Here is a 24,693-nt window from a genome sequence, read left to right as displayed (position 1 = left end):
CACTTTCCGTTTGTGAAGTACAATGTATGTGTGTGTGTGTCAGCGCACACGAGAAACGTGATCTTTTTGCATTGTGCTTTTGTTGGCACGGCTTTGTCATAATCTTTTTTCTTTCTCCTGTGAGAAAAATGATGTATCAGCATAAACAAATAATAACAATAGGATTGAATTGGGAAAAAAAGATAGTGCCTCAACATGGAAAAATATGTCACGGTTACTACCCCCTTTTACTGCGGTTTGATTTTTATCGGATGATCAAACACATGCACAACTTACGAAACGCTAATGGAATACAACACGAATGAAACGTTGCCTAGTTTGAAAACAATGGGGATGCTCTTATTTTGCCAAACACACATGTATTTCACACTTTCATTCTCACATAAAGTTTCTTTGCGATCAATAATAGCAATGATTATGCATGGTTTGAGGTTCTTAAGTCAAGTGTTTTAACTGGTGCCATTCCTCAAAAAAATCATTATATTTCCCTTCCGTGCTTCTATAAAAAAACCGTTTAAATCGTTTTCGTTATCGTTCTCGCTAAGAACTTACATTTTAATAAATACATATGTAAGTATGTTTTGTCGTAATTCATCCATTTTCATTATTGCTATTACTATTGTTTTAACTATACTTCAGCTTTTACGGAATCTAAAAAAATTCATTCGCACGTGAATATTTTGCGTGCAATTTGAACATTTTACTTAGATTTCATCGCGTTCATTTTGTTCTATTTGGTGAAGCAAGCCATATATGTGCCGTGTGTAGGGCTATCGCTTGAGTTCGTTTTTTTTTTTGCTTTATTCATTTTGTTTGTATTTACGCAGGAAAAAACTACCTAAATAGTGAGAATTGATGTGATTCATAAATCAGTCATTTCAATCAATACATTTAATGAACTGAAAATGCTTCAGACGTACAGCCTAATTATAAAATTACAACTGATTCACTCGGATGAAACGAAAAAGCCAGCAGTAACAAAACCATAGCGTCAATTGAATGAATCGTGTTTGTATACGAGAAATTGTGCGAGAGCGCAATAAATCCTTCGAATTTACAAGAATGGATTCCATTTTCGAGCAAGGAGAAGTGGAATAAAAATGGGTCAGAAAATTAATGATGATGACAATGCGCGACCGTCTATCACAAATGCCGTCACCGAGCTTTTATACAGAGCCTTGCATTAACGACATCAACAATGAAGACGACAAAAGCACACATTTAATATTTATAGACATTGTGGTAAAAACAATTACCAAGTGGATCGTCGTTTGTCAAATTAGTTGCAAAAATGAATTTACATAATATTCTCGTCGACAAATCAACATTCATCGTTCATGTGAAATGCCAATTCATAAGCCTTAGAATATTATGTCAAAATCTTATTTACAAACCAAATTACAGTTTCGTTTAATCAAATCAAGAGGCGGGGAAAGGAAAAAAACCAACATTTTTCATGCAGTGGCGGTCTGACTTCTGTTCAAAAGCCAAATAGAATATACATCACAATTACAATGACCTTTATATCAAAAATCCATAAATAGCACAATTTCATATTGCAGAGAGAGAGAGAGAGAGAGAGAGAGAGAGAGAGAGAGAGAGAGATTAGATATATTGTTGCTTTGGCATAATGGTTCGATCATATAATATATGTATAAAAATGCGCTGAATGAGTGAAAGTGCGATGTATGGTGGTTTATGCATGAACGTTGATATTTATGTGCGATAGCCTTAAATTGGTAACGGTGTTGGCACTGCCATGAGAATTGTTAATAGAATTCATGGTGCTTTGTACAAAAGTGTGATGGGGCATAAGTGTCGAGGCGTGAAAAAGCTGGCTGGTGGTGTGATTATGTGAAAAATGGATTGATATTAGTTTGAACGATAGTTTCGAAGTTTTTGTTGTTGTTATGCACGTCTGGTGATTGTTAACGATTTGGCAGATTTTTTTCATTCATTTTGTAGGTCGTTAGTTATTCTTATCTTCACTTGTATCATGATTTTAATAGTTTCAATGTCCGGAATATTCAATTCGTCTGTTCCATGTATTTGAAATTCAATTTTGGCTTCGAAACATTTCATAATGTTGGCACAGACGTTGCTTCGACGAAGAAAAATTATGTCTAATAACTATTTTTGACATCGCAAACACGAGCAACTTTCGTAAATTCGTTGGTTAATCACCAACTGTGTTGAATTAAGCGATTTCGGTTAAATCTTTTATGGAAACAAACAGACCGTCGTTGGTGAAAAATCTATTTGATATGGGGTCAGTTTCTGTTTTTATTGCATAATTGAATTATATTGAACAATATTCCCGGAAAAGTCGAAACAAACCGAAAAGTAGCGGACACGAAAGAAAGAAAAATATGCGATAAAAATCATGCTGAAAATTATGTCGATTTGTAAGCCAAAGCAAATTGTACATTGTCGTGTTATAATTACGTCATTTTGACTTTACGAATTGCATTTTATAATCACAACAAAACGTGTGGATATGAAACAATTTTACTTCCTGTTTCGATCTAATTACACACGTTCACAGCATTGTATAAAAATGGGAATAAAATGTATTATTAGAGATTAAATTAGCTGAAGTGTCATTAACATAGTTAAGCATTGATAATAAACAATGTTTTTTTTTGTTTTGGTTCAACAACAAAATGAAGTTGTGTATCCAGAGGCGAGAACGGTTATTGGCGACCGTTTATGTGAACTTTTTTTATGGCTCCAACAAATACAATTGACTTGTTGACATTGTACACGATTTGCGTTAGCATTACAACGATGATTTTGTTTTTGACAAGCACATAATGGAAAAATAAATCCGAGCAAAAGTTTGAAATTGTTGAAGCAGTGTTGTTGTTTTTTTTTAATTTGTAGCCATTTTGTAGAAAATGTGTATAAAATTAATAGTTGTGTGTTTTTATATTAGTTTAGTGTTGAATTATTTCCATTTTCACTTTTCTAATTAACATGATTAAATTTTCTCTTTCATTTTCATGGACGTCATGTCATCTTCCGGTGGTGAATGGTTGCAAACTACCCATTATGTACAGAACTACTACTCGCAAATCGAAACCACATTATCCAGATAGCTCGCCATCCTTTTATAGACGTGATTACCAAGGGGGCTTACAAAGGGCCCCCGTTTCAGCGCATAGTATGGAGTTTTTACGCGGCATTTATGCTTTTATGCAAGTCAGTCGTTCATCGGTAAGTAAATTTGACCAAAGAGTGTCCGGCACATTTCGTTTATCGTTTTCTTTATCTTTCTCTTTCTCTAAAGTTTTCCAAAGAAGGCAGTGCAATCTTTTTTCTTCCGAAATCTCATTAAATTCTTTTTCGTTCCCTGTCTCTCTATGTACAAAACAACCGCGAAAACGATCAAACTTTGGCAAAATGTGGAAAAAAGCTTTGCACTGCAATCCATGTCTCTATTATAGAACCATGTGTACTTTTTTTCTCCATTTCGTTTCGTATCAGTTTCGTTTTTTTTTCTCTCTTGTTGTGTTTAATTTTATGTTGTGTTTTTGGTTCTGCTTCGAAAAATTTAAATTAAAGTTGTTTCTTTTCATTTTTATCCTCTCTGTATCGCGTATGCTCTCCCCCTCTATCTTCTCATCGTTCGTTGTCGAATTCATGCCTTGTTTCTTTTTGGTTGCTTGGTGAAACAAAACGCAAATACCCATTAAAAGCCGCTCTCGCTCACACAAAAAACTACTTTCAAACAAACATACTGTAATAAATATTCCGTTTTAAGTGCGGTTAGAATAAATCGCAAAATCGATTTGCATTAATTGAATGTGCGAAGGACTGTTGAGAAAATGACGGTAATTTGAATAAAATCAAACAAACAAAAAAACAACACACACAAACAAACAAAAACAAACAACAAACTATATCTGTTAGTCGTTGCTTCGACCTATATATTAATTCGGCATATTGCATCGCCATTCAAAAGTAAAATAAAAATTAATCTCATTTTCGTTTTTCAACTATACACATACACACACACACACATACACACCATATAAATATTATTGGCATTTTATTAAACCAGCCAAAAATCAATCAATTAATTCGGTTCAATTTTATATATTTGATTTAGTTTTCGTTTGAGGTTTTGTTCATTTCCATTGCAAAATTCGGAATTCAACCATTGAATATAAAATTGAATCTGTTCTTTGCATTCTCTCATTCAATTCACATATTATGGCATATGTAATATTATAGCATATTATGTATTGAGTTCACAGATACGGAACAAAACTATGCAGAAAAGTCCATAAAATTAATGGTCTTGCCCATTTGGTTTTACTCTTTTGATTTGAATTTTATCGCTAATCGCCGAACATCTATAGACTTATATATATATATATATATCTCGTATCTCTTGCACCAAAAACACCAGACCGCACGCATAAAAACTAATCAAATAATAGGCAATCAAATCGTAAAACTCAATTCGCAGATTTTCAATATGAAAAAATCGGTTTCATTGTGTGCAACTAATAATGTATATCTATCGAATACTTAGTGCAAAAACTTTAGCCAATGATGATTGTGAGCATGTTTTATGCTGCACCAAACATTCTACGCACTATTCTCTCTTCAAACATGTTTTTTTCTTTCTTTTTTTTATCCTTACATTGTCTTTCAATCGATGCTTTTACGACTGTTCATTTACAATTTTTTTTTATTAATCATTTTTATTGGTCCATGGCATACACAAATGTTTTTTTTCTCTCTCTCTCTTCTTTTCCATTGTATTAACAATGAGCAGGCACATCATGTGAAAACCGATTCAGCTGTATTCCGTTTACATACAAATGCAACCGTTATTTTACTTGTAACATTTTCAATTGCTGTCACTACCCGGCAATACGTTGGAAATCCAATAGACTGCGTACATACGAGGTGAGTACAATGTATTTCATCGAATATTCTTTTTTTCTTCATCCACATTCGATTCGTATAACAATGCAGTCAATGAAGGAAAATTAGATGAAAAACTCTTTCCAGTGGAAAGTGATGGGTTTATGTCTATGGTGAAAAGGAAGCTTTCCCATAATGTGTCTCGGCTCGAATCGAAGCTCTTTGAGAAAAACACTCAATTCCATTTGAGCAATTTTTCTTGCTTTGAGTCATTTTCATCCGATCGACGAGTGGTTTTTCATCCAGAGATTTTTCTATGAGCGTTTTTTGTATAGTTTTTTTCACTCATTTGTTCGTTTTTTTCTTTCTTTTGATATTGCAGAGATATACCCGAAGACGTACTAAATACATATTGTTGGATACATTCAACGTACACAGTTGTCGATGCATTTATGAAGAAACAGGGATTGGAAGTGCCTTTTCCAGGTATAGATAATTCACAAGGTGGTCGAGGACCGCTCACGATAAAACACAACAAATATTATCAATGGGTAGCGTTTACACTATTTTTCCAAGTGAGTATAACACTTTTAAATTCATTTACTTTGGCTGAAACAGACGATTTAGCAAAAAAAAAATTGTATTTCCAAAGTCAACTGGATCGGGTCATGAATTCAAATTAATTTTTTTTTTGTTAACTGATCACCTTAAAGCAAAGCTGTCTTGCTTACGTCAAAAAAAATGTTCCGTCCAAGAAGTCTTCACATAAATTTATAGCCTCTAATGAAACTCATAAATTAAATTTCTCAATGAAAAAAAAAATCATCAACATTTAGAGAGAACGAAAAAGCACTGAACTCATTCGTTAAGTAGATTCGGTTTTCTGAAAAAGAAAAGTTGTATTTTGATCGTTATTTACAACATCAACTGATAACAACTAATTATAAACAATTTCTGCTCGGGGAATTTGAATGCGAACGCCACATGAACTTTTTTCGATGTAAAAATCAAAACTCACAATTAATCCATCTTACATTCGCCTGAACAATACCGGGAGAGAAAAAAAAAAATTCAAATGGAGCGTGCACTGTATGAAATGAGCCACAACTGTCAATTGGCAAAAATTGGTGGGCGTAGATAAAATAAAAGCAAATTCTCATCATTTAACTTCAAATCAATTTTCAACGTCAACGCCAACATTAGATTGTCATGCGAATTCAACATATGATGTTGATCGGAGTAAAAGAAGCACACATACACACACACACACACACACATACACACACACACAAAATAACGAAAATTACAGTGCGCTTCGACAAATGTTTACGTTGACATCAAAATGATGAATTTCTTACAAACAATCTCAATAAAACAATTAGTACAATTTTCGGTGGCAGTTAAGCAGCCGAAACGAACGACAGCCACCGAAAATAAACCGAAATGAAAAGAGAGCGACAGGCATGTGTACAAATTTTCATTGAATACACACAACGCAAAAAAATAACAGAGCAATGAATCCCGTTCGTATAGCCATGCATCGTACAACTCAAAACAGACATTTGCGACATTTGCGATGTGATCTCTTCTTTTTTTTTTGAAATTATGATTCACGGGAAACACGCTGACACATTGCACCTAGGAGGATTTTGTGTGTGCTCGAGATTTTTCTCTGTTTTTCCCAAAATCTATAAAAATTTATCTCAGCGATGGATTTTAATGGCATTTCCGATTATATTGTCGGACATTTTTTAAAGAAAAAAAAAGCGAAGAGAGAGAACGAACGTATATATTGAAAATCTGTTTTTGCTTCTATTTAATTATGATTTTTTTACAAGATTTAGCTTAGAATAACAGTAAATATGAGAAGAATTTCGCATGCCAATCATCTGAAATGAAATACCAAGCCACCAACGTGTTACTGAAAATGTTGAAACTACCAACAATTTTATTTTGTCTCTGTGAAAAATAGTTGCAAACTATCACATATTTCAGTTTTCTGAAAATTACAATTTTCCATGACAAAATTATTTGGAAGCCATGGGGGAATTCAAGCAATTTGTATCAAATAAACATGGCTTAGTTTTTCACGGTGGATGGTTGCATTTCACAAGGGTAAACAAGAAATAAGGAGAAAAACATTTACGTGCATTCACTTATGATGCAGCGTAAACATATGAAATCAAAACAATGTTGTAGCAAACTAATTACCGCATATAAGCCAAATGCCTCCAGTAAGTGGGCTTGTGTATCAATTTCTAATTTTATCCACAAAACAGCGGTAAACATGGTTTTTATTTTAGCTATCGTTAGTAAATATTCTTCATGATCTGTGATCTGAAGCCTGCGCTTGTATATATTTGTTGAGCAACATACGACGTAACCTTTTCGTTTCGGTTTTTTCTTCTCTAAATTGGAATACGTGGCGTTCGAAAATCCGTGCATTCCTCAGCGTTGAAAGACATGTACCCTGCCAAAATGTCAACACATTCAACAATTATACAATTAGTGTATTCGATTCATATCTCATTCTCTCTTCTGTCAGTCTTTTTTGAGTGGACGAAAATTGTCACGCATTTGTACACATGAAACGTGATGAACTTGCTTTTCGTCTCCATCAAAAATGAGCCATAATTACGTGGTTTTGTGACTTCAAACACGAACAAATACAAGCATGATTAGTGTTACAGTTTTTACTGTTGCACATAAAGTAACTGGCATTTCGATGGGGCTCGGTTTGTTTTATGATGATGACGAAATGAATTTTTACAACTGTTTTCCGAAAGCGGTTTTTATTTGGGATTGCATCAATTTTCATTATTTCGAGCGGCTCATGTGTTTATTGTAGTTTGAACTGTGATCGCCGATGATCGAAAATGGAATGTTTGTGTATTTCTGATTGAACCTGAATAAATAAATCAAATGGGGCAAATCTCAGAATAACGGTTAAATGCCTGCCATCGCCTTGAATCGATTGCATTTGTATATCGCTCTCTCGCACACATAAGCATAGACTTATTTCGCAAAAGGCAAAATCAACGTCTGACAATTTTTTCCGCACAGTTTTGTCGGCTTCGCTTCAACCAAATTATTTGGTATAGTTTTTGCTTATCGTTTTGAACATTCAAATGTTTCTTTAAATGAAATCGAGATTTGTGTAATGATTTCATGTTCAATCCTGTTTAACAATATTCAACAATGTGTTTATTTAACGTTGAACGATCGCATAAATGAATCGTATTTCAAAATTGTGATCTCTAATGTGGTCAGCCTGTATTTCAATTATTACACGCAGTCGATTTTAGAGGCAATTCAATATATCTGTGGTTCATTTATTTATTTATGATTCGGTTGGATGCTCCAACGGTTAATCAAAGCATACTTTTTTACGTATAAATCGTAATGTATCTCATTTAATTGAATTTACTTTCGTTTGGAATTTTCCGAATCAATCATTTAATGAATGAATCCAATTTCATTGGATTGGACATATACATTCAAACTCGAATAAATCAAATGTTGGGACCTTTTCCATCAAATTCGGTTTAAAAAAAGTTTCAACTTGCACAGCTGAATAGGTAACGGTTAAACGTAGAAAATCTTCCAAAAATAGTCACTTTGCAGCTCCGATTCTATTTATAAATAAAAAATAAACAAGAAATGTCATAAATTGTAAAGATGTCATTAAACTTTGTTTATGTTTACAGTTTGGGGTTGCGGATGAATTTGTGAGCGCCTAGAAAGAGATATACAGAGACATCATATGTGTTGATGAATAGTTTTGTGACATTTCAAAACTCGGTCGCTTTTTAAATGCGACCATTTATCGATGAGTTCACAATCTGTCTCTCTTACTGCCGCAATGTGATGGGCAGTATGGTGTCGCTATGATTATATATCATAATAAATCATAACCAAATTGTCTAATGTTTAACATAATCAGACACTATCATCTTGACTGTCACGTCACTGAGAAAAAAAAAAACACTTTAATTCTCTCCCCGTCAGTGTAATTTGTCATTTTCCCAGCTGTACTCAAATGCGACGAGGAAAATGACACTCATTTACAGCATAAAAAATTCATTTGCCAATCAATTGACGGATATCTCGACAGATCAATCTCAAACAACAACACAACTAAAATTCCGCTAAAAACACATGTGTTTGCATACCATAAGCGTAAAACCAAAATAAAAGTGATAATTTTATGGCAAATTCATTGAATTAGTTATGCGTTAAACGCATATCGCAATCGCAAAACATGTCGTCCATTTACGTTCGGTCACAATGTATACGTGATAGTGATCTCGATTTTGCAATAGATTCTCATACAAATGTGTGTGTGTGGATCTATTTTTCGCGCACAATACAATGGAGAACGAAGTGAAACAACGTGTAAAACAACACAAAGCAACAAACTTGTATGCACGTATTTTGAGAGCATAGTGAGAGAGACAGAGTCATCAACACACGATTGGATACAACGGAATAAAAAGAATCTCTGTTTTGAAAATACTATATATAAACCAACACATGCAGTGTGTGTTGTATGGCAGTGTTGAATAAGCCGATCGCATGCTAAAACATCTTTCTTTGAATTAGACGAAAAAGATATGAGTTAATGCCGGTGATGCGTGTGTGTTGTCGAAAAAGTCGGTTCGATTCATGATGCGTATTCCTACTGTTCAACAGTCGCACCAATATTTTGGTCACAGTTCGAATTTTCACTTCGTGATGTTCATACACTCGGCCGAGATTTTGAGTTGGTGAGTCGCGCGCGATCACAGTCAAACACACAGACATTTTCACTTCTTTCCGAATGCGAATCAAAGGAAATCTCCCGTGCTTGGACAAAGGCATTTTTCATTTTCGATTTGATAAAATGCTACATTTCGACAGTTTGATTGAATATACCATTTTTGATAATTATGTGCTATTTAGTGTCGGAACGAAATTGTATTCGTGTGTGTCTGTGTATGACATGAACTAGACGAAAATAGCAGTAAAGTCGGAGAATGAAATAGAGTAAATTCAAATCAAAACAACGACAAAAAAATTAAGAAAAACCATTAAAATTTCGCTTCAGTTTAATGAAATATTAGTGTGATTTTAAGTGCAGTTTCTTTCGGTATTTGCTTCTTCATCTTCTTTTGCATTGCAAGATTAAAATTCATAAGCAATAAAATCCGGGGATAGTTTTTAGTGGTATTTTCGTCGGAAAAAAGATCAATTTTAACCGTCGACAGTATGAACATTTCGAAAAATAAATGAAACAAATGAATTTTTTCTCGAAAATAAAATACATTTTAAAAGTGCAATTTCGTGATTTTGCTGGCCATTCGAAGAAAAATGGCTTGACTATGCGGCACGACAATTTTAAGTCACAAAAGAAAATGCAAACAAACGTGCGACTAAATTTCGATTCGATTTTAATTTTCGTATATGTTGCAAACAGTAAACCGCCAATGAAATCTGAATGGCAATGTTTTCCTGTGTCAAATGTGTGACTGTGAACAGACAAGTTCCGTTCATGAATTCATGATAAATTGATTTCCATTTGGTTCAAAACCATTTGAATGTAAATCACAGCCGCTCAATCCGTTTTTCACTTAACAATCAATCTGAAATTTCTTCGTATTGCTGGTGCAAAATAAATAATTTTACATCTGCTTGCTAAAGTAAATCAACATACGCATCCACCAAACCATTGCAATTTACATGCAGAAATTCACATTGGAAAACTCACTCAATCAATTTTTGCATTCATAAATTCATATAAGAAACGAGTGACGAAGAAAGGAGAGGCATAAATGAACTGAGCGGAACCTAGATGATTTCGAATTGCATACATGTGTTTTAATAAATCAATGTACACAATGTGTGTGCGTAAAGTTCACTTAAACATTTTTTTTTGCTTAAGCAAATGAAACACATGCAAATGTCGAAATGTAATATTTCCAGCTCAAGATTTTTTTTCTGTGAAAAACCCCCGAAAAGAAAAGTGTTCGTCGTAGTTTAACCAAAGAAGAGATGGAAACACCAAAAACTAACTTAATGTAGGTGAACTTCAAACTATGTGAACGCGTGTATGTGCGTGTGTGTGTGTAACACCAGTGGAAATGAATTGTGGAGAAAAGTCTTTTTAACAAAAGTCGAAAAGCCAACACACATGTTTACTCTTTCAAGAAATACAAAACTATTTTCCATCCGTCTCTTTTGATTTATTGTCGAAAAAAAAACGAACTCTGAATGTGAGTTATTGTATGAAATGGTTTTGTAATGCAAAACTTTTTCCTTAAAAAAAAAACAACGTAATGCCGGTTGCATGCCAAAAGCAACTGTGCAATGGGCACATGATTTTCCTTCGTCGGCTGTATACACCCAGAGCAGAACTTCAATGCGTTTCAAACTTTTGTTTGGCCTGTTGAAGTGTATATTTCTGACAGTCTCACATCTTGTGCTATTTCGTAAATCTCGTATCGCAATTTGATGCTCAAACTTAAAACACTTGGAAAATCTCATCATTTCAAATTCCAACAACAATTTGACTTGAATTTGTTCAATCATTCGGCAATTTCAAATGGAATCGACATTACCATAAAGTGAAATTGTTGTTTGAAACATTTTCAACTCAAATAGTTTTGATAGATATTCAAAGCACTCCAGTCAAAAGGTCTATAGAATTACACTCAAGTGCCTCTCTTACAAAACGCATCGAATCTATTTTTGAATTCATTTAAGTGCACATATCGAGATGATTTCTTTTTTGAAAATACAAAACGATTATATTATCAAATTGAAGTTAAATGCATGTTTTAATTGTTTCACTTCACGCATTCAAACTTATCAATTTTCAACAAAATAAACATCTTTTTTTCTTCATTCACTCGAACAAGTCTATTTGATCGTTGCGGAGCGCATGAGATCCAGTCAATAAACGACGATTTTACACATTTAAATTGAATGTTTTGGTCAATTTCAATCATCAAGCAAAAATTACATAGCAAAATTCCGCAATAAGTATATATAACATAATGACCAAATCAAAATAAATTCGTTGAAATACTCACATACATGTGGCCTCTCACATATATTTTGATTCAGTTCGGATGTAAATTCAAAGGATTTTTTTACGCACAGACTGGTATCTAAACTACAGATTCAATCGTCGTTGTTTTTGTGTAGAAGACGACTTTTCATCGAAATAAACGGGAAAAATGCGTAAACAATCGCTTCGGTCAATCAGCTCGTGAATGAATCAAATGAGGAAAATCACTAGCATGTAGTATACAAGATTAGAGTTTGAAATCAAATTTTTCTGTTGAAAAAATACGTTGCCAAATGACTCAGACTGCAAAGAAACTAAGTGCTAAAAAATTGCTCATAGTAGACGCGCCTTTGAAATTCGATGCGGAAACCCTGTTTTTTTTTGGCGCACTCATAAAATGTTGAAGTTAATACACATTCAATTACCATTAAATTAACGCACATTTACTGATGATGATTGTTTGGACCACAATTTAGCCGCAAAGAAACATTTCAAACAGCATTCACTCGGTTTAAAACTGTTTACGCAAAAGAATGTAATCCAAACTGAAACATTCTCGGTTTCGGGACGAGTAAACTCATAAAATTCGATACAGATTACGCGAGAAATGAAGAAATGTAAAGATCAAACCGGCGTTTTACTTTCAAACTGTACAAGATGGCTCTATATTTATTGTGATTGCATTTTGTAAAATAAAAACATGTTCTCATTGTTGTGCCTCCTCCTTCTCCATCCTATGTCGCTCTATCCATCATAAAACCGCACTCAAAATCACGATTATGCCTTTATAAGAGCAGCGATAAAATTGTGAAATTTTGTGATATTTTATTTTAGTGCAAGTTTGTCAATGGTCGCTTGACGATTTACGACAATATTTCGCATAATAGTAATTTTCATAATTTTGTAGCACCGCAAAATGCTTTGATGCTTTGATGAAAGAATTCAAAATGTTGAACTGTGATTTAAGTGCCATTAAATGTGAATCGTTGGTAATGTGTTGTCGTAAGGGATTAAAGCGTTTCACAAAAATGATGAAAAAGAAGAAACCATGATGTTTTAATTGACATTGCGAAAAGAAAAACGAACAAAAAAAAAGAACGAAAGAAACCCCCCAAAAAAACGAAACCATATCATAAATGTTATAGTGTTTTACAAAAAGAACGAACATAAAGTGCATTGTAAAGTTCAAAGAGAAACTGACATATCTCAACTTTACTACCGTATATCGAGTGTAAGTGGCTGATTGCTGCAACGATTTGATTGGTGATTGACTGTATTGTGAGGGCATTCACGTATGCTCTTGGTTGGACTGAATGTCGTCATCCGTACGAACGTATCAACAGCATCGAAAACTTCAGCAAGTTTTCATTCGATCAAAAACATGATCGACATATTTCGCAGTCTCAAAAGCCTGGTTAAGGTCACTCACATAAAAACCGATTCGATCATATTTCGTTTGCATTATTCGTTCACCGTGATAGTATTGTTAGCATTTTCATTGATTGTCACAACGCGTCAGTATGTTGGCAATCCAATTGATTGCATTCACACGAAAGACATACCGGAAGATGTGCTAAACACATTTTGCTGGATCCATTCAACGTACACAATGAAACATTTATTTAATAAGAAAGTTGGCGAAGAAGTTGCATATCCTGGCGTTGGCAATTCACAAATGGAAAAACTAGTAAATGGAAAAGCCGAACGAAAAACCTATCGTTATTACCAGTGGGTTTGTTTCTGTCTATTTTTTCAGGTAAAGTCAAAATAAAATAAAAAACTTATTTAACAAACAACACACATTCTGTGATTCATTCGTTTCATTTGAATGTTTTTTCAACGGCCATTCGTCGTCGGTGTTGTCGTCATCATCGTCGCTTATACTACATATGAGCGACAGGCACGGCATAATAATCTTGTATTTTATGTGAACAGTTAAAGCACAAAAATGTGATAATAAAAAATATTGCATGAACGAATTATATGTCTTGTTTGTTCAGTTTGACGCAATGATTGGCGCGATTATCCTACAGAGTGAAACAGGCATTTTCGCTTTAATTTTTCTCTCAATTGTTTCGGGATATTTTCTCTGACTACTCCAAGAATGATGTAGATCGTAATTTTGTTTGATGTCATAATAAAAAATGGTCTCGGTGAAGAATCAACATTTTCTTCTCTCTGTCTTTCACTCTTTCTCTATCTCTCTCTCTCTTTCTTACTCTATCTGTTTTGAGATTGAATCAACTGAAACTGGATGGTTGAACGGACATATACAAAACGTCATCATCGTTCGAGTGTCATCGCGCTAAAAACAGCTACTACTGTTAATTTCATGATGGAATTAAACGGAGCGTACGAACAAACATGATATTCAACGTATTTTGTGATTGTTCTGCAAAAGCTAATAAATTACAAAATCATCCGCAATCCCATAACTAGATTATCCATCATTATGTTTACTTTGCAAGCAAAACGTGTAAACGGTTGCTGCATTAGTCCAAACATAAACATAACAGCATAAGCAAATGCATGCTCATTTATAAATATATAGACGTTTAATGTCCAGTGATTGTCGATTGTGCATGGGTGTTAGATAGAGTATGAATGTGTGGATACATGAACAAAAATGATCCATAGTGGCCATTTTCAGCATGCTGAACAAATACGGGTGAAAAAAAGAGAGTTCGAACACATTTTCCAATAGAATGCATAATTGTTCGTTGATTTACACCGCAGCAAATAGTGTTTTACATCTTTCGCATGAAAATGAAACCATTTACCGAACGAGCATAAAGTGTAATTTCCCTACCATGTCTCTGTGTATGTGCAAAATGTTTGCACATACCGTGGCGCAACGAAAGTTGCCGTCACGCGGAAAATCGAATAAGGAAAGCAACGAAAGTCAAGCCAAAAATTGGAATAGAGTGGGAAATCGCCTTTCAGTTTTAGTGATTTAAATCGTCTGGTTATCAACACGAAAGATGCAAAAATAGACTTCTCTCATAGTCGTCGTTGTCGTACTTTGTTTAACGCATTGTTTCGTTTTCTCGCACCACGTAAATAATAATAATAACATCAATGCAATTGCATTTTCGTTTCTCTTTCTTTTTTGCATTCTGATTTCGTTCTTCTCGACCAAATAGAAACAAAAAGTATCGACGATAATTGAAAAAGAATACAAAGTGCTTTCCGGCACTTGGCGAAATGCATACGCTCGATGCCTACACGTTAATATCAAAATCGAGCTGTGTAAAAAATGCAAAACATATTATAATAAATATATATAAATTCAGTTGTGTGTATGTGCATGGTAAATTTACTTAAAACAGATGTTGCCACTGCAATTTAAATTGTGCAGATACATGCAATTAAATTGTTTCGGGTGAATGAATGAATTATGTGCTGCATTAAAAGTTTTCAATTTGGGCAATGGAAAAGGCCCATCGTGACTATATTGCTCGAGCTTATGCCATTTATTTTCTCTCTGTGTGTTTTTTTGCGAGAGTAAAATTATTATGATTTTCCAACAAATTCAATTTAATTTTGTGCATAAAATCGCATTTCGTCAAGACACAAAGCACTTTGCGAGGCGCATGCATTAAAAGAAAGCGAAAAAATTATTAGAAATTACCACTTTTCACAGCCTGCATACTCGCCGCCTCAGAGAGCTCATATTAAAAACAGCAATTTCAAGAAATAGGTTAAAACATCATAAAAAAGAGGATGACTTCGTCTTATTGCACATTTCTATATTTACCTGTTGACGTGAACATTCGTAATCGCAACCGACGGCTGATGTTCAGGCGAATTTATTTGCCATGCAACTTAATTATATGACTTTGAGAGCTTCCAATGTGTTATTTATGCAATTGTCGTTTTTTCGCTGTGGATAAAAAAGTATTTCTACATTAAAATAGTAAGATGCACATCAGACTTTTACTGAGAGAGACTTTCTCTCAGAGACACAGTGCGAATGAATCTCGTATTTTGCCACAATGTAGTGAAGTTTTGTATGAATCAGTCTACAATAAAACACCGCGACAAAACGGCCACCACGCAAAACACCAAATGTCAAGTACAATTAGTTCAGTTTGTAAAACAAAAAGACATGCAAAAAAAACGATGTATTTTTGGCAATTGCATTGAATTTCGTACCGTCCGACATTATATTGTGGTTTCATCGAAACGGTAGAAAAGAAAACCCCAAAGTTTTTAATCTTGATTCAGATTTATTTGTTCTGATTTAAATTTAACTCAAGGTTACTACGTGAAAACATGCCATGCGAGAAATCGGCCGTTGAACGAGAGAAAAACGAACACAATTTTTTATTCTCACTCTACATCGTTAGCATTTTATGTTAAAACAACAATAGACCAATTTAAAATTTTATACAAAAAACAATGACATGTAAAAGCGTCTCATATGCACTGCGCTGCTCACACGAAATTGTATATTTTTTTATCCGTTTTTTTTTTCATTATATGGGCTGTATTTTGATTATCGGGGTCGTATTCACAGTGATGAATGGAAGTGAGATATAGAAAAAAATAATAACAACGAAAAAATCACGGAATCTGTAGCTTGTATTTGCAAGTGATGCGACAGATGTTTGACGCAATAGTCCAACGAAAGATTAACGGTTGATTTTACATTTTTTTTAATGAGGCGATTTATCACTGGAAAATAAGCAATGACGTATAAAATGCTTGTTCATTGAGTTGCACAACACGCAGAAATGATGAAAAGTCTATGAACCATAAGCGTTAAATGAAATGCAGCTGATTGAACGCAATGCGTTTGTTTCATTGTGCTTGACAATGATGCAAGGTAAACATTCAATCTTCGTTACAAAAAAAACATCTTCAAATTGGCACCCATTAAAAAAGAAAATGCTGAAATGGTGTGCGAACAACAACGATATCACAACAACATCACACGTCACAATACACACATTTCACCGTGATTTCTTTTAGCTCATTCCGCATATCACACACTGGCAAATGCGTCAAACCGAGCAGGTAGTCAATATTTCTTTTGTCGATCAGTGTGTGTTCTCGTAAAAATAGAATTTCATCACAAATCTTGGCTCAATTTAATCCATTTTGTTTTATTTTCACTCTATTCGTTTCTTTTTTGTCACCGTTATAACACATCGTTACGCTAAATCAACGAAAAATCAAAATAACGCAAATAAAACTGAAATTCATTATGATGACGAAATGGAGGCACATATTTTCTCTCTATAGACAATGTCCTATCACACTTGCATCGGTCGAACGCCCAATTTCGATTGAGAGCCTTTTTTATAGACTTAAACGATGCAGTCACCAGACTCAATTCGTATTTACTATTTTTATTGGATTCCGCACCGTAGAATAACAAACTTTGCTTGATTCACGACGTTTTCGTGTGAAATTTTTGTGAGAAAAGCAGAAAAGTGAAACGAAAGGACTGAAAAAAAAGAATATCTTCATTTTACATATGTTTATAATCATATCAGTCTAAATTATAGGTTGGCGACGATAAATGAATGACCGTTTAACGCTTATTAATGGTTTTTCACTTTCATCACCGCTCAGCATCACCGCAGCAAAACCGTCTCAATCATCATAAATACGAGAATTCTTGCTCGAATTTTGTTTTTCTCGTTCAATCATGAAAAATGGCGTTACTTCACTTTTAAGCAATTTATGTTAAAAAGTTATATTCATTGTATCGAAATGGCCACATTTTAATCGAGTAAAAAGCCTTTTGAAACAATATCGCGTAAATGTTACTTTTGATTTAACAGATGTTGTGTTGAATCTATTCAATTTATATATTCAAATAGTCTGGAGTCTAGACCATTGTTTTTGTAAGCGGTTTGAAATTGTTTGCAGAGAAAACAAATGTCAAATAATTCGAACGTTGAATAAACACCAAAATGTAAATGAATTTTGAATTACCGTTGCAATCTAAAATTGATGATGGGTGGGCCATTAACGTTTGTCAATTAGCATCATGACATGCGAATGGCAGTGAATTTGGTCGACTTCATTTTAAAATCCACCTCTAAATTACGATCACATTTGGCCTTATTTTTTTTGTGAAATTCGGCATCAATGTTATTTTTAGCAAAAATGAAATGAGTAATAATTTAGCCATGTGTCGGCACTTTCAAATCTGTCTGATTGATTTTCAACATAAACAATACAAATGCATTACCGTTTACAATGAAATAAACAAATAAATTGCATCAATTTGTGAACATTCATCATCATCAAACGACTGACGATGTTTATGTTTTGGCGCATTTCAATTGTGAACAAACAATTTCGTTGAAATACAAACGCGGAACAAACATTTCAATAAATGAAAATAATCATATGCATATCATTACAATGGGTCTTTGAGGTGCTTGAAAATGAGAAGGATTTTATTTTGTTTCTTTCAAACGTAAATTGATTTTATGCCCAAAATGTCATGGCCATCAATATATCGGAGGCAAAATGCATCCAATTTTTTAATTAGATTTTTGATTTATTTTTGACTGCAAACGATCCAGTTGATGATGTTTTTATAATTGCTTTCTTTTACAATGTTTATATCTGCATTTACGATGATGAATTTTTTGTTTGTTCTTTGTTCAATCTTAGGCGATATTATTTTATACTCCGCGTTGGTTATGGAAATCATGGGAGGGTGGAAAGATACACGCACTGATGCTCGATCTCGATATCGGCATCTGTTCCGAAATTGAAAAGAGACAAAAGAAAAAGCTACTATTAGACTACTTATGGGACAATTTAAGGTAAAGTTTTATTTATATTAACTTTAAAATCAGATCGGAAATTCATGTTTACACTTTATTCAACTGATTTTTAACATTCTAGGTACCACAATTGGTGGGCATATCGATATTACGTATGTGAGCTGCTGGCGCTGCTGAATGTAGTGGGTAAGTTTTCTCTCAATGAAAAAGAAAAGGAAAAAAACCCTGATCTGCGCCAACTTTATGTGCTTCAATGTTCCAACTCTCGATTAGACGATTCAAAATTTACATATGAAACATCTTAGCACATAGCAACCAAATAGAAAATTATTGGACTACCACAGCATGGCCACAAAAATGTGATTTCGAAAAATGTTTCCCTGTGAGATTGAGCGCAGAGAGAGAGAGAGAGCAGAGAAAAAAATAAACAAAACTTAATTTTGAAATTTTGGGATTTTTGGTGAAGAATTCGACAGTAATGTGTAAACAAAACATCATTTCCGTAGCAAAAAAAAACTATGTTGCGTTAACGTCTCTGTCTCTCTTCTGCTAGCCGAAAATGTGGTTTTATTGAGTGCTATATAAAGCGAATCGAGGTTTATTTCAGTCCAATGTAATGGTCTCAATTTGTGTAATTAGCGGTTTCGATGTTTTCTCCGAGGTTTTCTCTTTTTTTCTGTTATTTTGGCGCACAAAACTAATAATATTTTGATTTGTTTCTGTTTTGTATTTGCGTTGTTTCTCTGTGATATTGAATTTTAATTAAATTGGCGTTCGTTGGTCATTTCGAATCGAGACAAATAATTGAGAAAATTAACGTGTCTCCTTCTTTTTTTTTCTCAGGTCAAATGTTCTTAATGAATAAATTCTTCGATGGTGAATTCATGACATTTGGCTTGGATGTCATAGCTCATATGGAAGCGGATCAAGAGGATCGCATGGATCCAATGATTTATATCTTCCCAAGGATGACGAAGTGTACATTTTATAAATACGGTGTCAGCGGTGAAGTGAGTAGATTTTGACCTCTCTTCGTTTTTTTTTCTCTCAAATTTTAAACAAATATGAAAAAAATGTTATTTATTTAAACTGAAAAAAAAAAACATTTTTAGGTGGAACGACACGATGCAATTTGCATACTGCCGCTAAATGTGGTCAATGAGAAGATCTACATATTTCTTTGGTTTTGGTTCATCTTACTATTCATACTGACTTCACTAACATTAATTTATCGTGTTGTTATAATATTTTCGCCCAGAATGAGGGTATATCTACTACGTCTAAGATTTAGGTAAGCGCCCAGTAAATTTACACATTTCTCACAAAATTCATTTTACTAATGCTCTATTTACATGGATTTTGATTTAAACACATACACACACACATATGTTTACAGGTTAGTGCGTCGTGATGCCATAGAGATAATTGTACGTCGTTCAAAGATGGGCGATTGGTTCTTATTGTATATGTTAGGCGAAAACATAGATACAGTTATATTCCGTGATATAATGCAAGAGTTATCGAATCGTTTAAGCATAAATCAACATCATCATGTTCCTGGGATGAAAGGCGAAATGCAAGATGCTTGATATTTGTATGGATGATTGGCGTTCACCGAAACCGAATTGAATGCCATTTGCATTGACGAAGATGTGATTGCCAATGCTGTAATCAGATCCATAGCTGCTACCGTTATTGATACTTTAATGGTTTACTGTAAACATACATTACTGATAATTACTTAAATCTAAACATACCAATGCATACTTGTTTCACATGCACCGATGTTGATGATGCAGATAAACGTAATTCATTAATTTTAATACACCAATAAGTAGAACGAAGACGACGACGAAGATGACGATGAATAAAAATAATAGCAACAATAACAACCAAAATGAACAATAATAGCGTTTTTATTCGTAGTACGATAAACACTTATTGTTTCTAAATTATTTATTAGTATAATATTTAATATATTAATAATAAATAATTAATAAAAAATGACGTTAGTGGTGTAAGAATAATCGAAAGCATGAGATTGTCCAAGTCATGTTGAAATTGAAAATTCGTCATTCAATGCATCAAAAATTATCCATTGTCGAAAGCACTATTACTACACATAGCATCTAAGTGATCACTCACATGGCATCTCTCGTGCGCATATATATACATATGAAATATAAAACAAGAAAAGAAAATTGACGATGATAGAGACACAGAGTAACTCATGTTGAATTAATTAAATGTTGGCAACATTTCAATTGCCAAATTAAATGTAAGAAATAACAAAAAGGATGTCTCTTGCCTTTTAGCAAACCAGTCAACAAAAATGATAAAACTCAACATATGTGTTCAAATATTCAATATTCCTTCGTTGTACTAGCAAGCATCTGATCCGCAGCTACATTCAAAAGCGGAACAAATAAAAACTCTAAATGGAAATAAATGATTCAATCGAAGAAGACAAGAGCAACAAATGAACACACACCCACACACATCAAAGTGACACGGCGTCACATGATACAAATTTACACATGTCAATATCAATATATTTCGAAGGAAATGATAACCAATCGATCGAACTGCCCGATATGACGAACAAAAAAAGAGAAAGAAACGCAATGCGTGCGCTCTCTATTTGAAGAGCTCCTGTATATACACGATTTTTAAATACGATTTAATCAAATCCAACCGGAATGCAAGCAAATTCGGATTCACCATTTCATCTTTCTTATGTTGGTTTCGATTTTTTTTTCTTTCATCATATTCAAATCAAAGCATTTTTAGACACGAATTCATAAAATTTGTATAAATTATATTCAAAATGCTGTAAAAATTAGGCACAATACTAATGATAACAATAATAATGGTAATGGTAATAGAACGATTGTATCATTATTATTTAAGGGATACATCTAATTCATTGAGATAAGAAAGCAATAACTTATACATATGGTAAACGATACAGAAAATCTCTTGTCATCATAACTTCTAATTAGTTTCATGAGAATGGCCAACAAAAAAAAAACCAAATAAATAAACACGTTTCACACAACTTTAGCAAGGGATATGGATTGAAGTGAGAAAATTAAAAATCAATGTAAATTCTACTGCGATCTTCTTCGATTCGAACAAAAAAAGAGCGGAGATGAGCAAGTGTCAATGGGATATACTGCCAATGCCAATTAATCTTCTGTTAGAGAAACATTTTTTTTTGTGAATTATTACCGAGAGTTGTTGACTATTGTATAAACAAATTTATTAATACGTTTTAGGCATAAAATATATAGATTTTGCATGGAATCGTATTCAATGAAGAAAACAACACTAAGCTGCCGAAATTGGTGTGATAATAAATTGCTTCACTTTTCTATTGGATTTTATTTGAAAGCATGTGTTCCGCACTTTCAATCACACAACTTTATGGTTCCATCATGCTTTTGCATAACGGTGAAAATGAAATAATTTGACAAAAATATTCTAATTTTCAATTTCCTACTTCAACAACAAAAAAAAAAAATCAATTTTATGGACAAAATCGACTTGGCAACCTCTGGTTTAATCTTTTTTTTTTAACACGACGGCTTTCTTTTCTAATTTTCAATATAATAAGTAGATTATTAAGCTCTAGTTTCAATGCGGATAAATCCAACAAGAAAATGTAATCGAATATAATTTCATTTGTTAATATATAGCTTCAATTTTGTTGTTGTCGATCTCATTACTTAATGTTTTATTTTTTAATATATTTTTCTAACTCAATATAAACTGAAAATCAAGAAAAAAAAATGAACTCAAAATTTAATACATTTAACAATTACCGTCTAGTGAATCTATTGTAAAATGATGTGAAATTTCAGTTTCTCTTTTTTTTTGTGTATGAATTAGATATAAATAAAGAATAAAGGAATACAATATGATCGAAAAATAAACCAATTGTATAGATGAAATATAACACACAATGTGAGATGAATTGAATACCACATACATACATACAGAAAAAAAAAACAACTAATTTAATGATTAATTGAGAATGTAGAATGAATAATTTGTTCAAAAAAAAAAGATCATCATAATTCTAGAATTAATCAAATTGATTTCTATGCAATTCATTTTAGATTGCAACATCCTAACATGAAATAAACAAGGAGAAGACGAAGTAAATAAAATGGAAAATCGACATAAGAATTTATTTACCTTTATCCAATTAGAACGAATGAATGATAGAAATTATACACGATTTTATCAAATCCAAACACCCAAAACTCATTGATTTCGTAAATTTTACTAGTAGAACAAATCAATTTAGAAAAGAAAACAAATTTAAAAAAATACACAATGAGCGCATTCGAAAAGTGCCGGTAAAGAATCCAAATGGAATATCACATAAAAAATGCGGCCGTTTTAATTAACGGCTCACTTTCATACATAGACAAGCAAAACTAACTAAGCAAAGAAATACACAAAAAAATCACACAAAAAGGCAAAAAAAAAAAAACAAAAAAAACGCAAAGTAGACATCTTTACTGAGAGAGAACGAGAGTGACAAAAATGCGATGTATGGAAAGTCCGATCATGCCCGCGCATTCGAAATATTTCGAAAGTGATGAGATCAGCTGCAGAAGTGAGACGATCGCAAAAAAAATCGAATAATATCAATCAAACGAAATTCTAAACATCAAGAGCATTTCAATTTGTCTTTATAATTTTTGTCGCCGAAACACCAAACACAAAAAAAAAGAAACAAAAACGAACAAACAAACGAAAACATATTCCACGGTACTTTGTAAAGCGTTATGTATATTCGGGACGACATACACACATACACATCCTATCGTAGTCTAACGAGCCCCCCCTTTTTTATTAGAATTTAAAACGAAAAATAATAAATTTTTGCATTAGCCGTAAATTAATTTTAAATACCACACAAACTCTATCACACACAATTCCAAAACTTACATTCATCTAAATTAATAAATAATATGATGATCATGTGGAAAAAGGAGTGAATATAACAGAGGAATGGAATGCATTGAATTTAAAAAAAATGAGAGAAGAAATTATAAACAGTTCTAACGATCCCCTATTACGGATACAGACAAATGAGAATATAAAGAAACACACTAGTCAATATTCCTATCAGTTCAATAAATTTCAAAGAATAATTAAAAACAAAACGAGAAAAAAAAATTTGCATTGCGATTTTTACAAAAGCATTCACACATACGATATCAGCAAGGAATGATCGGCGTCCGAATGGAGTTTGGTGAATGCAAGAATTTCATGATAGTCAGCGCTGTTCAATAACACCCTACAGAGCCACATACACACACTCACACAATAAAATGAAATGTACACTTAGATTTATACATAAATCAAACAATTGCTTAGACACTAAATACACATCTTATGATAAACTCTAGTCATTAGATTTTCAGTGAAAATGAAATGGCCGAAATTCAATAAATATAAATAATTTATCAAGAATATTAACGAAAAATTGTGAATTGGAAATGGCCAAGATGTAAGTAAAATCCGAACAAAAGCCACATACACTTAGACGCTTTTTAACCTAACAGTTTTACAGATAAACATAGTATGTATACATGTATTACATATACAAACACAATGCCCAATGCACAGTTGGTTTTTTTCTCGAAATGATGCGAGTACATTTCGTTGAAATTGTTTCTTTTCTATCTACTTCGATCCCACTCGATAACCCTCTCTGTACCTCCCCGCCCCCCAAAAAAAACGGAAGAGTAAATATGTTCCTTTTTCTATATGTTCAAAATGCTTTGGTAAAATTGGTGCTTTAAAAAATTGTATAAAGAATAATGGTTTCCATACATTTTTCAATATGGTACGATGTGTACGTATATTTGAGACAAATTTCTTGTAAAATTATTTCGTTGTTTTGTTTCCGGAAGAATGAAAAAAAGACGTAAATTCAAAGTGTTAAATCAATTGAACGTTCGACGATAAGCATGTCATTTTTTTAGGGAAAAAAAA

General features: G+C 33.1%; 1 protein-coding gene across 7 annotated transcripts in view; it reads left to right on the top strand.

The window, feature by feature from the left end:
• Positions 1 to 21,747, top strand: part of LOC116348753 (innexin shaking-B) — a 126,451-nt gene extending 104,704 nt beyond the window's left edge. For 3 of the 7 annotated variants that reach the window (XM_031779863.1, XM_031779857.1, XM_031779856.1), the window contains 8 exons: positions 3,060 to 3,216; positions 4,787 to 4,920; positions 5,261 to 5,453; positions 18,563 to 18,717; positions 18,800 to 18,864; positions 19,522 to 19,688; positions 19,791 to 19,969; positions 20,075 to 21,747. In XM_031779863.1, the coding sequence (XP_031635723.1) occupies positions 3,166 to 3,216; positions 4,787 to 4,920; positions 5,261 to 5,453; positions 18,563 to 18,717; positions 18,800 to 18,864; positions 19,522 to 19,688; positions 19,791 to 19,969; positions 20,075 to 20,267 (1,137 nt within the window). In that variant the 5' untranslated portion in view covers positions 3,060 to 3,165 and the 3' untranslated portion in view covers positions 20,268 to 21,747. Of the gene's footprint in view, positions 1 to 3,059; positions 3,217 to 4,786; positions 4,921 to 5,260; positions 5,454 to 9,609; positions 9,645 to 9,670; positions 10,007 to 12,800; positions 13,683 to 18,562; positions 18,718 to 18,799; positions 18,865 to 19,521; positions 19,689 to 19,790; positions 19,970 to 20,074 lie in introns of those variants that run through there. The other 4 variants (XM_031779861.1, XM_031779860.1, XM_031779858.1 and 1 more) reach the window with 4 other exon arrangements.
• Positions 21,748 to 24,693: the final 2,946 nt, after the last annotated feature.

This window comes from Contarinia nasturtii, unplaced genomic scaffold, assembly GCF_009176525.2.
Source record: "Contarinia nasturtii isolate CC-2019 unplaced genomic scaffold, AAFC_CNas_1.1 Cnas_scaffold_2678, whole genome shotgun sequence".
Taxonomy (NCBI): Eukaryota; Metazoa; Arthropoda; class Insecta; order Diptera; family Cecidomyiidae; genus Contarinia; species Contarinia nasturtii.
This window is presented reverse-complemented; position numbering and strand designations above follow the sequence as displayed.